This window comes from Trachinotus anak, unplaced genomic scaffold, assembly GCF_046630095.1.
Source record: "Trachinotus anak isolate AG129_WGS33_773 ecotype Australia unplaced genomic scaffold, CSIRO_AGI_Tana_v1 ptg000008l, whole genome shotgun sequence".
NCBI lineage: Eukaryota > Metazoa > Chordata > Actinopteri > Carangiformes > Carangidae > Trachinotus > Trachinotus anak.
In genome coordinates this window covers 17,186,660-17,201,566 of record NW_027273859.1, presented here as the reverse complement: position 1 = coordinate 17,201,566, position 14,907 = coordinate 17,186,660, and the positions used below count along the sequence as shown (strand labels likewise).

General features: G+C 38.8%; 2 protein-coding genes across 2 annotated transcripts in view; one reads left to right on the top strand and one right to left on the bottom strand.

Moving 5' to 3' along the window:
* The window catches only part of LOC139624209 (RNA-binding protein MEX3B-like), a 222,134-nt gene that overhangs the window by 9,657 nt on the left and 197,570 nt on the right, over positions 1–14,907 (top strand). The gene's annotated exons all lie outside the window — the stretch shown is intronic.
* LOC139624206 (mothers against decapentaplegic homolog 4) lies at positions 895–12,036 on the bottom strand. The gene is made up of 10 exons (XM_071483129.1): positions 11,771–12,036; positions 9,280–9,678; positions 8,163–8,337; positions 7,529–7,783; positions 7,077–7,184; positions 6,914–6,964; positions 6,141–6,324; positions 5,629–5,797; positions 5,067–5,205; positions 895–4,348 (listed from the first exon to the last, which is right to left on the bottom strand). The coding sequence occupies exons 2-10, from the start codon at positions 9,517–9,519 to the stop codon at positions 4,137–4,139; spliced, it is 1,533 nt and encodes a 510-aa protein (XP_071339230.1). The 5' UTR covers positions 9,520–9,678; positions 11,771–12,036; the 3' UTR covers positions 895–4,136.

The window sequence follows — 14,907 nt, the reverse complement described above, 5'->3', positions numbered from 1 at the left end:
TGAATGAATATTTTTATTTTTGATGCTTTAAAGAAATTCACCTGAAAATGCTTACATGCTTTTTTAGAGTAAGGTTTTGAATGCAGGACTTTTACTTGAATAGGAATACTTTAAGTACGTCTCCCACCACTGGCATTTACTTGTTTTTAATGTTTACCAATGTGATATTATTAAAACTGGGGGATGTTTGAACCTCACTGCAGCAAAAAGCATCTGGTCAACGACTGCTAGGATGGATTGATATGCACGCAGCCACGCAGGTGATTAGACCTTTTGTCAGGCCAGTGTGAGTGTGTACATGTCTCTTGCCAGCAGGCTCTTCCAGTGAGCCTGCAGCAAAATCCCGGTCTCTGCAATGTCCCCAAGGTTAAATTTAAGACTTAAAAGACCTTTTAAATACCACAGAATGAAATTTAACACCTGGTCATACTGGTCAAAGAATTATGGGAAAACAAAACAATGACTCCTATAATTAACGTGACTTTAAACCAGATGAGCTGCAGAAAATTGATGGATTAACTAAACCAACTGTAGCTTGCCGTAGTGAGTGTTTGCTGAAGGTGTACCCCGTCTACTGTTACAGTCTACAGCAGACATTTGTTACTAACTTTTGAAGGAAATAATTTTAATGCTTCTTAAGACTTTTCAAGACCTGCGGCTACCTGATAATACCAGCACCTGCACTAAGTAGTATGCAACATCATTAATGGTATTAAATACTATGCTACTATGCTTTTCTTGCTAAGACATGAACATATCTGCTGTGAAAAAGGTCTCCTTGTAGGTCCAAACTTCAATCTGAGCACACGTGCAATCTGAATAACTGAAAACACATTTGTGTGACTAATTTCATCCTTGCAAATATGTTAACTTGTTGAGAAAATGAACACCACATAGAGAATATCAGGCCATGTTTAATTATAGACTCTCACATAAGAAATACAGGTAAAATTTATATCTGCAATCTGTCATAGTAGTCAACATCAACTCATCTGAGCTGTGTCTTTAGGCTTCTATAATAACTGCATGTAATATAAAAACATCTGTCCACCTTAGAGCATAACAGAATATAACAGATTATTTCTCCAGAGTTCAGCATCAGTTCTTTCAGTAACATAACATCAGAAAAAATCCTGTTTCTTGCCTTTCAATCAATCCAATGCATAATTATGTGAATAATTCACAATGTCTGACTCTTAATTGCTGATGAAGGACAAAATTTTTTAACAGTGGTTTTCAAATTATGGTGAAATAATCAAAGATGTGACAGAGGAGGCAAAACAACCCTCTGCCTAGTTTTGCTTGGTCAACTGGATACCAAAGTGGATAATTTCCTTTGATTAAAAGACCCCAAATTTCAACATAACCGTGAACAAATCCAATGAGTATTTTATAATATCATCTGTTTTACTAAAACAGCATTTTGAAAAAAAGAAGACACCTGTATAGGGACAAAAACACAAGAAGATAAAAAAAAAATCCTTGTCATGTAGCGAAGTTACCAGATGATCAAAGAGAACATACTGTTTGGCATATTGGTGTGAAAACTATCAGGCATGAACAGATGTGTCAACATGAGAATAAGTGAAATTCCTATTCCTAAATCAATGTGTGTAATCTATAAGAAAAGCCTTTAAAACAGTGTAACAGAGGGAATCACATGCAGTGTGGCAGGGAAGAGGGGGGCACTCGTGCTGAAATCAAATTTCTGTGCATCACACTACCATCACCTGTTTCAACACCACCGAGAGAGAATATCATGCTTGTACTTATTTTATTTTCAAAGAGACTGCACACTAGTGACTGAAGGAGTTTCTGTATTTGTATTAGGTCTTGGAAAACATTTTTTTAAGGAGCTTGGCTGCTTATAATTCAATTGAATCGTTTACATCAGTTAGGACTTTGTAGCTTCCCTCTGTGCCTTTAATGCTCTTCTCATAATGCAGCAACACAACTCACCAGTATACAGCAGAAGCTGCTTTCTACTCTTTTCATCATCCAGTTTTCCTGTGTAATGCAGGGAAGGTGAAGTAAGCCATTTCAAATAGGGGGTAGGAATAAAAGGGTCTATTTGCCAATAAAATTCATGCAAACATTGACATGCATTTCAAAAACAAAGTTATTTACATGGATTAAAAAGTGAAAAAGCTGACTGCAAATTAAAAAGAATAACTCAGAACAGCCAAAAGAATCCCTACAGATGTCTGTAAATGTCTATAGTGCGAAAGGGCAAAAACACATTTTTAAAAAGGTGTCTTAGTGTTACAGACATTTTCAAAACAAATGCATCACAATGCTGCCTCTGCTCAGAATCCTACATGAATTATACACCAACCTATTCACTCCCCTATTATTCATATCAACCAGGACAACCACCTCAAAAAATAAGGGTTATTTAATTAAAATAAAGAGAAAACGTAAAGTGCTAAAAATATAATACAATTAATAAAAGTAACAAAAATAAAACCAAGAAAATATATTGATATTGATGGGAAACTGTCTTAAATTCTCTCATCTTTGTCAGTAAACTATACACAAGAGACCTGAATCAAATAATACATAAGTGGGCTGCAAGTCATAAGATACTTAAGTACAAAGATTCTCAACTAGCGTGTGGAGACTGTTGGGCGTGCTTGGAGATAAAATCCAATAAAACTGAAATGAATTCAAAGAAAAATAATTACTGTTAACATTCAGTTAAAGAAACCTCTATATTAACATAACTGGGGCAAAGTCCAGCAGCTGGCTGGACTCCTGCTCTCATGATCACACTAGACTTAAAAGTATGTTTTTGGTTTGCCAAAACATTGATAAACCCTGTGATTAAATCTCAGACATCTGCTCAAATGTCTGCCTGTACTCTGCTTTCTCAGAACCAAAAGCATCTCAGCTGGCAAGAAGGAATTCACAGAAGGCTTATGAGTGTCATCCTTTGTGGCAGCATAACTGAGGGCATTTTCCAAAACAGTAACCATACCTGAAACAGAGGGTGGAAAGTGACCAATGATGAATGATCACTGAAACGAGAATCTTATCACTTGTCTTTGTTTTTTGAGTGAGTAATAATAAAGTCACAGTAAGTCAGTAAAGACAGTTATATTGCATCACCAACTTTGTATTTCATGATGTTATAACACCCCAAAAAACCTGCATTATTGTAGCTATGACGTGTAGAGAAGGATATCTCAACCGAGTGCTTTGCTCCACATCTTATCTAATAGAGAAGGATGTAAAAAAGATTTGTCAATGGACGCCCACCAGGCACAGACCTGAAACTATCTTCTAAAGTCCAAACCCGTAGTCTGACAATACCTGACCTAGAAAAGTCCCTAGACTTGACCTGTTTCAGTTCAGATGCTTAGAGTGGGCTTTAGGTGTGGTGCACGTCATTTCATTTTCAATCGATGTCTGGTATGACCTAATCCAGCTGGGTGGTCCCAAACACTGTTTAATAGCTGAGAGGCAGCAATCAGCATGACGTCGAGCAATTATCCTTGCAATTCAGAGTGCTGCTGCTTTTTCAGTCGACTGAACTTGCTTGTCATCCCAAGTGTAAAGCAAAGAAGACTGACAACAGAAAACCAGCAGTACTCTGGGGCCCAGACACCGGATATGAGAGCTTCAGTGCAGAGCACCTCATTCCGCAGCTGCAACAGCACTTAGATGTTCTTGTATTGTTCAGTGACACTGACGCCAGTCAGTAGTTGGTGGGCGTGGACTCTAGGACGCTGAGTAGTGTCCGAGTACATTCCAGTTTCTTGGGATCTGCAGGTCACCTATGTGCGTGGTGTGGTACTTTATATTTGTAGTTACTTCTGACATCTTTTTCTAGTCCTACAGTTCACCATACATCACCACAGTCACCACACATCAAAGCCACCGATCAAAATTATAGATAAACATATCTTTGATATTTGGCTTTGGTGTTGATGGATTTAGTGTTTATCTTGCTTAAAAAGCAAAAGCAGGGGCCACAGTGCACAAAGGTGCCTTAAACACACCTGAAAGTATCTTTTCATACGACCCGGCTTCAGTGTCACAGCTTCACAGCTGAATTCTCCACCCAAAACAGTTCACTGAGGAAGACTATCCATTGCCACTGTATGATGCAGTGCGACGCTGCAGTTATAAAGATCTCAGTCCAGGGGTTGTGGGTCTGCTATAGGCATAGTGTGCAGAACCTCATCCAGTAACTGTAGAGCTCTGTGCAGGTGGATCTCAATCCAGCATGGGGTCTCCTTGATGCTCTGGCGGGGGTAGTCGGGCCCCCAGCCCTTAACAAAACTCATCCTGAGGATACACAACCTCCGGAGGTCGTCTACCCCGATACCGGCTGCTGCTGACAGACCTGAGAGGACGGGAGGAGAGGAAAATTCAAGTAAATTACATTTACCCAAGAATAAACTGAACATTATTGGGTTTTGGACTCTTGGTCTGACAAAACAATCTAAAAATGTTAAAATGGGTACTAGAAAATTGTGATGGGTATTTTCACTATGAAAACTATCTGAAATTTAAAAAGACTAAATTTTTTATCAAGAAAATTATCAGCAGGTTAACTTACACTGTCAAAATAATTGCAGCCCTATTATTAACCACTTTCATCCATCCATTAGCTATACTGCTTATCCTATGAGGGTCTCACGGGGGCTGGAGCCAATCCCAGCTGACATTGGGCGAGGGCGGGGTACACCCCTGGAGAGGTCGTTGGTTTATCACAGGCCTGACAATTAACCACTTTACTCCTATAAAGTCTTAGTCTATGTGAAAGTAACATTTTTGGAATGATGAACCCAGCAAATATTAACCATCCAATACTAATCAATATAATCTTGAACTGCTGTAGTATCAAATTTGTTTCACCAGAGCACACTGCTTTAATTTCTTATCTGAATTCAAATTAGGTTGAACATCTGTCTGAGCAATTCTCTGCTCTCTCATCAGTCACTGCTCATTTGCAGGGACCTGCATCCTTCCTGACAGCTGGAGCCACTGCCACACTACCTCTACTTCCAACTCTCTCTATTTGTGAATGAGCATCTGTATTTGTAGTTACTGTATCTTACTAATAGCTGGAGCGATCCCTCCTACTGATCCAGGTCCAGGTATATTTCCAGCCACAGCTGCTGCTTGGGCTGCTGCTGCTGCTTGAGCTGTAGCAGCCTGCTGTTGCATCTGTCTGTGGCACTGACGAAGATCAAACACCTTGCAGGAGAGAAGAGAATTTAAAAACTGTGCATTCAGCAGCAATTAGCCCCCTGCACAGGAGAAATGTAAATATCACCACAGGCTGCCAAACAGGGAAGAACTCAGCGAGAGCAGGGCTGTGTGAGGATGTACACACAAGATTAGTCCTAATGAGAGACGTGAGTGGAAAAGATGGTAAACTCCAGCAGGATGGGAAAAATTTTTTGTGTTAAACAAACACAACTATAGTAAAATTATAATGTCAAGAAGGGGTAGAATGGCTAAAGAGATGGGATGGAAAGGGTGTCTGCAGCTTGTACTCAGCAAGAGACAAACAAATATTTTATGAAATGTCATCCTTCTGCCACTTCCTGTTTTTACAGTCCAGTGAGTTCATTACAGAATAAGTATTATAAGTGAAGTAAAACCCTTCATCCTTACCTTGATATAAGCACTGGGGTAGATTTTGTGAACAGCATCTCCAGGGGCTCGGCCCGCCTCTCTGTCCAGGTAGTAACTCTGGACAAACACTGCGTGGTCACTGAGGCATCGGACCCACACATCTCCCTCACCTTTACACTCCAGCTGGACCCCTTTACCAATGTGAAGCCTGGGAGAGAGGACAGAGAAAAGTAAGGAATAAAGGAAACAGGGAAAAAGTTTAAGTGATAACAGGTGCCTGAAATGTTTCTCACATCCTCCTTGTCATTATTGTATGCATGTCAATTATTGAGAACATGCTGGAAGAATTTGAGATACCAACAATATGGGAGGGAGTGGTGTCCATGAAACATTGCAATAAAAGGAACTGAGTGTAAAGGAGTGGTTGCGTGATTTTACTGATGAGTTAATAGGACTGATATTTATGGCTCACCTATGAAGTTTTAAATGTTAAGACGCACTTAAGCGTGTCAAGTGTCATTGTACAACGTGTGTTGGCAGTAGGAGCCTACCTTGCTCTCTCGATAGCCTCAGTGCGATGTACGTTACTGAGCTGGCCCAGACAAAACCTGTCTCCTCCTGAAGGGTCGACATAGCCATCCACTGTCACGATGGGGCAAGAAGAGGGCACTTTAAACGTCTCACCGACTTGAACGTCCATCTCAAAATAGGCAATGGAACACCAGTAGTCAGGAGCTGAAACAGAGGGACAAACCTGATGTCAGTGGTTTCAAGTTATAAAAGGAAACAAACAGCAGCGTTGCCTGTGAAGAAGAGAAAAAAAAAAAAACAGGCAACATTTCACATTTATGAAAGCCTGATGACTAAATGTTGGATATTTTCATTTGAAAATGAACTAAAACTACATTTATCAACAACAATACTTTAGTTCAATTTATTTGAGTAATTTCATCATAAAAACTAAAACACTAAGAATTAAGTATTTTTGATAAACTGAAAAGCTGCTTCAACACTACATGTTATAACATAAAATTAATTAGCAAATTTGCTATTTTGCCAACACAGAGGTGAATAAGCAGCAATCAAACTAAGCATATTTAATGTGGATTTATACCTAAACTTGTCTCTAAGGGGCAGCACTGCCTTTAGCTCATGTGAATGATAGCCAGCAAGGGCAGTACTTAACGCTACTTAATCTAGGAGTGAATAAAAATGCCTAAAGAAAAGATGTACTGTTTGTAGAATCGATTCATGAGTTTTGTACTAGAATAGGCCTGAAAACTCTGCCCAGGGTTAGGGGTACATGTGGGTTGAGTGTTCTCACCTGGATGATTGGATATAGGAGGCTGAAAGGCGAGCTCATTATGCACTGGCCCTGTGAGAAACAGACAGAGTAATGGCAGCCATCGCCCACACTGTAAACGAACAAGTATGTGATTTTTTAAAATCTGGATTAGCTTCCAGCTGTGGTAACAGTGTGGACTTACAGTAATGTGTTGGATGTGGCATAGGAGGGTGGTGCTGTAGATGACCGTTGGTGTGGTGGGGGATGTTGGGGGTGAAAGTGCTGTTCCTGGACCAGGTGGAGCTGGCACCTGAGAAGAACAGAAGTCAGACATTGACAGATGAGTGATTTAAGTGCACAGAACTCACATATATACTGTTTGCCTTCATAAACACCCACAGCAACAATTCACAAAACAGAGGCAGAAAATGTGTTAGATATTAATGATTTCAAGTGAACAAATCTATAAATATTCTCTTTATGAACTTAAATGTTAAATGAGACTTTTCATGTCTAAACCTATTTTCTTTATGAACTCTAAAATCTAAAATGACGCAATAATGGCCTTTTCCTGTGAATTGCAGACCTTTTCTGTATGGATAAACATATGACAAACAAGCACACACACAGAAATATTTTCCAACTGTATCTTACTGCCTGATCCAGTAGCAATGGCAGGGAAGGACGACGTTGAGGCAGAGGTAGAGGCCTCAGCAGGTGGGAGTAGGTTTGGGCTGGCAAATGATTCAGGGGGGGCCGGGCGGCTGCTGGATGGGGGGTGCTGGATGGTCTGGATGGAGTGCCCTCCCTCGATGGAGGGCAGACTCTGCTGTCCGTCAAAATCATACTCATCCTTAACCATCAGTGCTGAGCTGGGTCCAGAACTTGTCAGGGTTAGTCCTGATAAGTCTGTGGGTCAAGGAGGGGGATAAAGCTGTTATGTGCATTGCTAAAGCTCATCCCAGGTGGGTTTGACAAATCTAACAAAAACAATGGCGTCTAGAACAACAAGAATAATTCATAAGTACATATGCTTAAATTACAAACAGTGTTACTGACAATTTGCTACAAACAGTGTTTACAATAATTTCCTCCTTTCAAAGCAGCTTTTGGTCTCAGTTCCCCTCAGCACACTATGACAAACAGAGAACTGAGACACTAACAGCGAAACTTAAGAGTTTCTTATAGTTCTGTTTAGTTTCAGTGAGTTCTATTAAACCCCTCCCACTGTACATTTTAATAGATTTTAAAATTGCAAACTGAAATACTCGTTTCTCCCGTTTCTCACCTATGCCAGGAGATACCACTCTCTCATAGTGATAGGGGTTGACGCACACACTGTCACACTTGAGGTCAAAGGCAAATTGGCAGTATTTGACGTGCTTCAGTTCATTCTTATGCAGGTCAGGCCACCGCCACAGCCGGGCATAGATTACATGAGGGAACCCTTTACGTCCTGCCACCTGGGAACAACAACACAGAGAAACAGATACAGGGAAACAAAGTTAATTCATTTTTAAACTCACTCACTGTCCTTACAGCTGAGGTCAAACATGGTGCTAACTCAATTGGAAGACAGAGGATTTTCCACTGAGGTGAACACCACATTCCAACAAGACAAATACAAACTGGTCAAAAATAGTTTTTTAAATGGCTCCAGCACAAATATCGTCTTTCCCATATTCAAGATATTTTTGGTGCTAAATTACTGACTATTACACTTTATAATCAAAGCTTGCAATGTTTATACTGGCAAGCTTCTGTCTTAAATGTTGGGTGTTGTTGGAGGTGAAATACAAAGACAGAAGTTTTTTGATAATAGTTTTGAAAATAATAATTCTTATAATTGCTTCTCTTTGTTTGAAACCAAAAACAAGCTCCTCAAATGTGAGGATTTGATGCTTTGCTTTGCCATAATGTATATAATACCTCCCGATTCTGTTGGAGGTTTCCAACTGTTAAAGGGGAGTTTTTCCTCCCCCCTGTCGCCAAGCACTTGCTCTTGTGGGAACTGTTGGGTTTTTCTAAACAACAAAGTAAGGTCTTGGCCTTACCCTGTAAAGTGCCTTGAGATAATGTATATTATGATTTGGTGCTATATAAATAAGATAAAATTGAAAAATTTGTATTTTAGACTGTTAGTCAGATAAATCTAGCTATATGAAGGTGTCTCTGTGGGCTCTAGGAAATAATAACAGGCATATGTCACTGTTTTGGACATTTTATGACAAAAAAATGTGCCTATCAATGAATACTGAAAATAATCATAGTTGCAGGCTTTGATGTCATGCTGGATAACTGACTATCATGGGTTCTGTTTTAATTCCCTGAGCTTGCCAAAACTAATTAATACTAATGAGCCTGTGAGTATTAAATGAATGATCCATACAGGTGTATTGTCCTACCTGTAGCCGTCCATCAAGTGTCCTCTGAATGGTCACACACTTGCTGGGATGGGCCCCATTGGTGGTGATAGCTGTGATGAGGGAGTCAAGCTCGTCTTTTTTCTCCTTCAGCTTTTTCACCAGGCTCTCGATGGCCCGCTTTGCAAACGTCTCGCTCTCACCACCCTGTCTGTGACACATCAGGCTGTGCACAATGCTCAGGCAAGCATCGTTGCTGGTAGGTGTATTAGTGATAGACATCCTGATTTTTGAATCTGACTGCAATTTCTGAAAATATGTATGTTGTTGACAGGGTTTCACATCATCAGGAAGCTGAAGCAGAGATGATCTTCACAGGGTCGATAAAAGCAATGCAGCTCTACTTCAGGCAGTTCACAAACCTCTCAGCATCAGAGGGATCTGAAAGGAGCGGATAACATGCAGGTTTTAGATTAAACTGTTTTAGAGAGGTGTTATATTGTGTTAAACTGAGAGGTCAATTATTAACTGAATATTGCAACATTAAAGATAGGTATTTATTACAGAACTGCTGGTGGAAAGTAACTGAGTACTTTTTACTCAAGTACTGTACTTAACAACAAATTTAAGGTACTTGTACTTTTACTTGAGTGTTTCCATTTAATGCCACTTCCTACTTCTACTCCACATTTATTTGACAGTTTTACTCCCTAGTTACTTTACAAATGAAATTTTTTGCATGCAAAATACATGAAGCACTTATACAATATGATGCTTTGATATAAATAAAACTACACAACAGCACATACAAGCACAGGTGAAATGATTAGCTGATTGGCAGAAAATTACTTGGCATTTACCTTGATAATCATAAAATTTATTTTTCCATGCAAAGTTCTACCCCCTCACATGTAAGGATTTGCTGCTCTTTTGGGATTACCAGTTGGATAAAACAGGTATTGTGACAGTGTCACTTCAGACTCTGGACAATTGTGATAGGTAGTTACTGAATTATCACAAACAAAACAATCAGTTCAGAGAGTAAATGATGAAGAGATTAATCCAAAATGACTAGTATATGTAGCCAATAGCAAATACTTAAAAACCACCCACAGATCTGCTAAATTCAACCATAAAATGTTACTTACACACTAAAGCAGGAGTAATAATAACAATATATAATAGTATAACCCTCGCAGGGGCCATTTTTCTGCAGTGAGTACTTTACCTTTAAAACTTTAACTACATTTGCCTGAGTATACCCACATACTATTACATATGTAACATTTTGAATGAAGGGCTTTTACTTGAAATGGAACATATTTACAGTGTGGTATTAGTACTTTCACTAAGGTAAAAGTACTTCTTCCACCACTGTTTTGAGTCTGGCTGACAGAGGGCAACAACCACAACCTGTAACGTTTTAACGTAGCTATTAGCTATGTAATGATAACAGTAGCTTACCAACGACCTAATAACATGACAGAGCAGCATGTTTTACATTCAAAGGAGAGTTTAGAAAAACACAGAACTGGTTATATTAGACTAAAAATAAAGTTGAAGTTGTTGGCTCCCCTTCGCTTGCTAGCGGCGCCACTCTGGCTGCCGTCTGCTCAGAAAACCACATGAAGTTACTGCAAATGGGAGTCAAACTAACCGGAAGTAAGCACTTATTTCCTTCAAAATAAAAGTGAAGTTTCTTGAAGGCAAACTTAAAATATTTAAAACAATTAATGCTAAGTGTAAAGAAAAATCCTCTCTCCGTCGCAACTGTTACAGACACGTCCTATCCCTGCCAGAGAGTGTACAGCCTCCTGCCATCTGACAGAAGACACAATTGTGACTCCATGACTGAATCAGAAAATTAAATGGCAACTACTTTGATAATTGGTTTAAGGTTTCAGTCATTTTTTTAAAGAAAACCCAGCATAGATTTCAAGGTTTCATCTTCTGAAATTTAAGCATTTCATATTTTACTCTATCATGCATGATAATGAACTGAAGATCTTCGAGATTTTGACTGATTGAAGTTCTTTTACAGGGTAACTGGCAGATTAATGAGTAATGAAATATCATTCATCGCAGCCCTACAGATAAATACTGCTATATTTAACATAAAAGCGCATTACTCACAATGTATTTTGAAGCATGTTTGCCATTTACTGCTCTGAGTGACGTGAGCTGCATTACTGCGCACATGAGACTTTATTTTGAAGGAACCTAAGCGGAAATACCCGGTGTTATTACTCTACAATGACCCAACATTGGTTAGCTACCTGCTACTAAAAACATCAGCTAGCGCCGATGACTGTTGATAGCAAACTTGCTAACGTAGCATGCTACTGTATTTAGCATGTTGTTTATTTATTATGGCCAGTTCCGCAGCACAGGCATGTCTTAAACACTTTCTTTGATAGCTAGCAGCAAAACAATTTCGTGCAACAGTTAAAAATACGGGTTGGTAAGTGCCCGCTATGTAGTTTAAAATTGGAGACTAATTAAAGCTATGTAAATGGCTAGCACTTTACGCTACCTGGAGTTAGCTGGTGTGGCAGCTAGCGAGAGAGCCCTGCCTCTGTCCCAAGTTACCGTGCCAGCGGTGGGGCTATGCAGATCCTCTGTACCTCCTGGATTATGCTCTGTCCAGCTGTTTTCGAAAACACTGTTTAAAAAAAGTCTTTGTCCGCCAGCTGAAGCCTTACATGCTCAGAAATAAGGCGCGGATAGAGCCAGAGTCAAATCTCAGATTTCATGTGAAGTCTCGACCCACTTCACTCACTTCTCATCGTTTCCTTCAATGGCGCGTTGCGCATGCGTAACATGAATGGGTTTGTAAAATGTTCATACAGGTCATGATAATTAGATACTTGAGCATGACTTAATAATAATCTGTATAAAAACGTGACTGTCTTGGGTTTCCAAACACTCATTCATGAAGGGGTTATAGGATGTTTTCTGTTTCACTATTTACATATATGATTTGATTTACTCAGATACAAGGCAACACTAATTTGAGTCTACCATGTCTTCCAGAGCTTTCCCATGTCATCTAAGAAAGCAATGGGGCAACCTGCAGCAGCGGGTATAGACTTCAGTGACAGTACATACTTAGCCATCTTAGGTCTTGTGTGTTTCCAAACTACAAATATAACTTCTAACTTCTGTTCTCTCTTAAGGCAGGGAAGATCATTCCCAAGGTGAAGGTAGGAGTCAACTCTACACAAACAGAAGAAACTCAGTGTTTGACAGATGTCATGTCCAATGAAGCATATAGTCAAAGGGAGGTAGGATTTATAATCAGTGCATGACATACCTCAAACTATTTCAGTTTATCTTGAGTGTAAACCTCCACTCCAGACATAGATTTTGAAGAAACTCTGCACCTAGAAATATTGGAAATCAGACAACCCTGATTTCAGTGGCTTAATTTTTTTTTTAATGTTTTAGTCAGTGAGTATAGTGCATTATGTTGATCAGTTTATATTAACTTATTAAATCCTTGCTGTGCCTCATCAAAGCCAAAGATGAAAAAGCACTGCATGAGTAAATATGACTTATAAATTTTTTTTTTTTTTTAAATCAGTGTGAAAGAAAAAAAAGTTTTCTACATAATTCAGTTCATTTCAATTAAATTAAATTCAGTTCATTTCAATTTTATTTGTATAGCGCCATGTATAATATTTCCTTTCTTTTTCTGTGTCTTTCTTTCATATTGTTTTTCTAATTCTCATATAAAAAATAAAATTATATAATTTTATTTTAAAACAGATGAAGTTTGGTTGCCAGTTTTTCTATTAAAATGTCCATCTTTTTGCACCAGACTTAAAAGTAGTTATTTGCAGCAGTCCTTTGGAGTAGAGTTTGTTCGCAATGAGGGGTCCACTAGTTTATGGATTGATACACAAATATGTTTATGGACAGAAATGTTTGAAATGTTTGATTTAATTTAAAAGCAGAGCAGCTGAGTCTGGTTTGTTTTATTGCCATATTCAGAAGGTTATGGCACAAATACCATGCAGCTACCATGAGCCTCAGTAATAGCACAGACAGGTTATGGCGTATGACAATAGTTAAACTGTGACTCTCAGCAGAGGGAAATACTTAAGTTTGCATTTACAGTAGTTCTAATGTAGTAACACATGACCGTTTTATTTTGGCTGTGACACCACAGCTGCTCATTTCACAGATTGTTTTCTCTGCTGTGGTTAGCGAGGTGCTAATTAGTGAAGTGACATCAGCTGCTGTGATGTTTAGCTAGAATGAAAAGTAAGACACTGTTTATTCTCGATGACACTTTTATTTTACCCCACTACATTGATGAGAATAAAAAAGCATGCTCGCACACTCATACACACACACAGTGAAGTTGAAATGCCCCACTGGTTACCAATTTGTCCCAATTACAGATGTGAAAATTACCCACTGACAAGCCGCACGATGATGATTAATCATCTGCTTTGGTAGCTAAACTGCTTGGCATGCTCCCATAATTTGACTTTAATGGTCTATCATCTTGATTTCTCTTTGTCCCCCCTTTTTATCACTGCCTCTTCTATGTTTCTTTCTCTCACACTCTTTCTATTTCTTACTCTTTTCCCACCCACTTTTATTGCATGGATATACTGAGATTGTGGGACAAGATGGAAATATAAATCCTCCCTCATACATAAGGTACATAAACATTCAACAATACCTCTCACTTGGTCATATGTTGAATGATTCCCTGTGCTGACCAGCAGGGAGCAGTACACACTAGCCTATAAATCTTCTGAGCAGTACTGGGGAAGAAATTCGGATTGTAATAAGTTTATCATGAGTTTATGGTTAATTTGGTGAGACAAAATATACAAATGAATGTTTTGTCTTCATCAATTTCATGTTTTGAGTTGTTACATAAGTGAAATACCTCCTGACAAAGCACACTGTCAAATTAACAAAACAATAGCCAGCGGACACATGGTACTATGTGTCAAAATATACCAGATAAAAACCTAAAAAACAATGCGCACATGCTTTGATACTTGCTATATCAAAAACCTTATTAAGTAAACGCCCTTTGCAATCTACATTCCTCCGTCATATTCATGAAAAGCTTAACTTTAGGGTTGTGATGAAATATAGTTTGTAAAATATAAATACATTTCATCTTCTACCTCATCCAAATTACACAGTTGACCCTTTCTGACCTGTCTGTAGTAGTCTATAGACGATGTATTGATAACATTGCCTAAGCCTGAGCTAGCTCTGATTCTACAGCCAATAAAATAAAATCATATGCCCTTCAAAATAAAAGAGGCAGATTTATATACCATGGAAACACTGACTTCAAGGAGACACCACACTTAAATTATGCACGTTGGTATTCAGTTATTTTAGAAACTCCCATACAGTTATACAATGTAAAACTGCAGAGATTGACTGTTGCAGTCTTTCCTCCATACTAATACTACCTCTATTATACCCAGGTACCCAGTTAATGTTTTAACCCTGATGTAGTATTAGATCCATGTTAAATTAGAAAGAATGGCCCCCCTTTCTGTTAAGAGCCTTAAAAATTGAATTTCACTCATTTTAGCTCCTAGCATGCTTAATACATGACAGTCATAGGAGCAGCCATGGTAGGTTTCACATTTTGGACAAAATGTAGACATCAGAGCTGCTGCAAAAATT

Coding starts and splice junctions, on each gene's coding strand:
- LOC139624206 (XM_071483129.1), bottom strand. CDS start 9,519: ATGTCTATCACTAATACACCTACCAGCAACGATGCTTGCCTGAGCATT. Junction 6,965..7,076: donor GCCACATCCAACACATTACT/GTAAGTCCACAC, acceptor TGTTTCTCACAG/GGCCAGTGCATAATGAGCTC. Junction 5,206..5,628: donor ACCCCAGTGCTTATATCAAG/GTAAGGATGAAG, acceptor CTCTCCTGCAAG/GTGTTTGATCTTCGTCAGTG.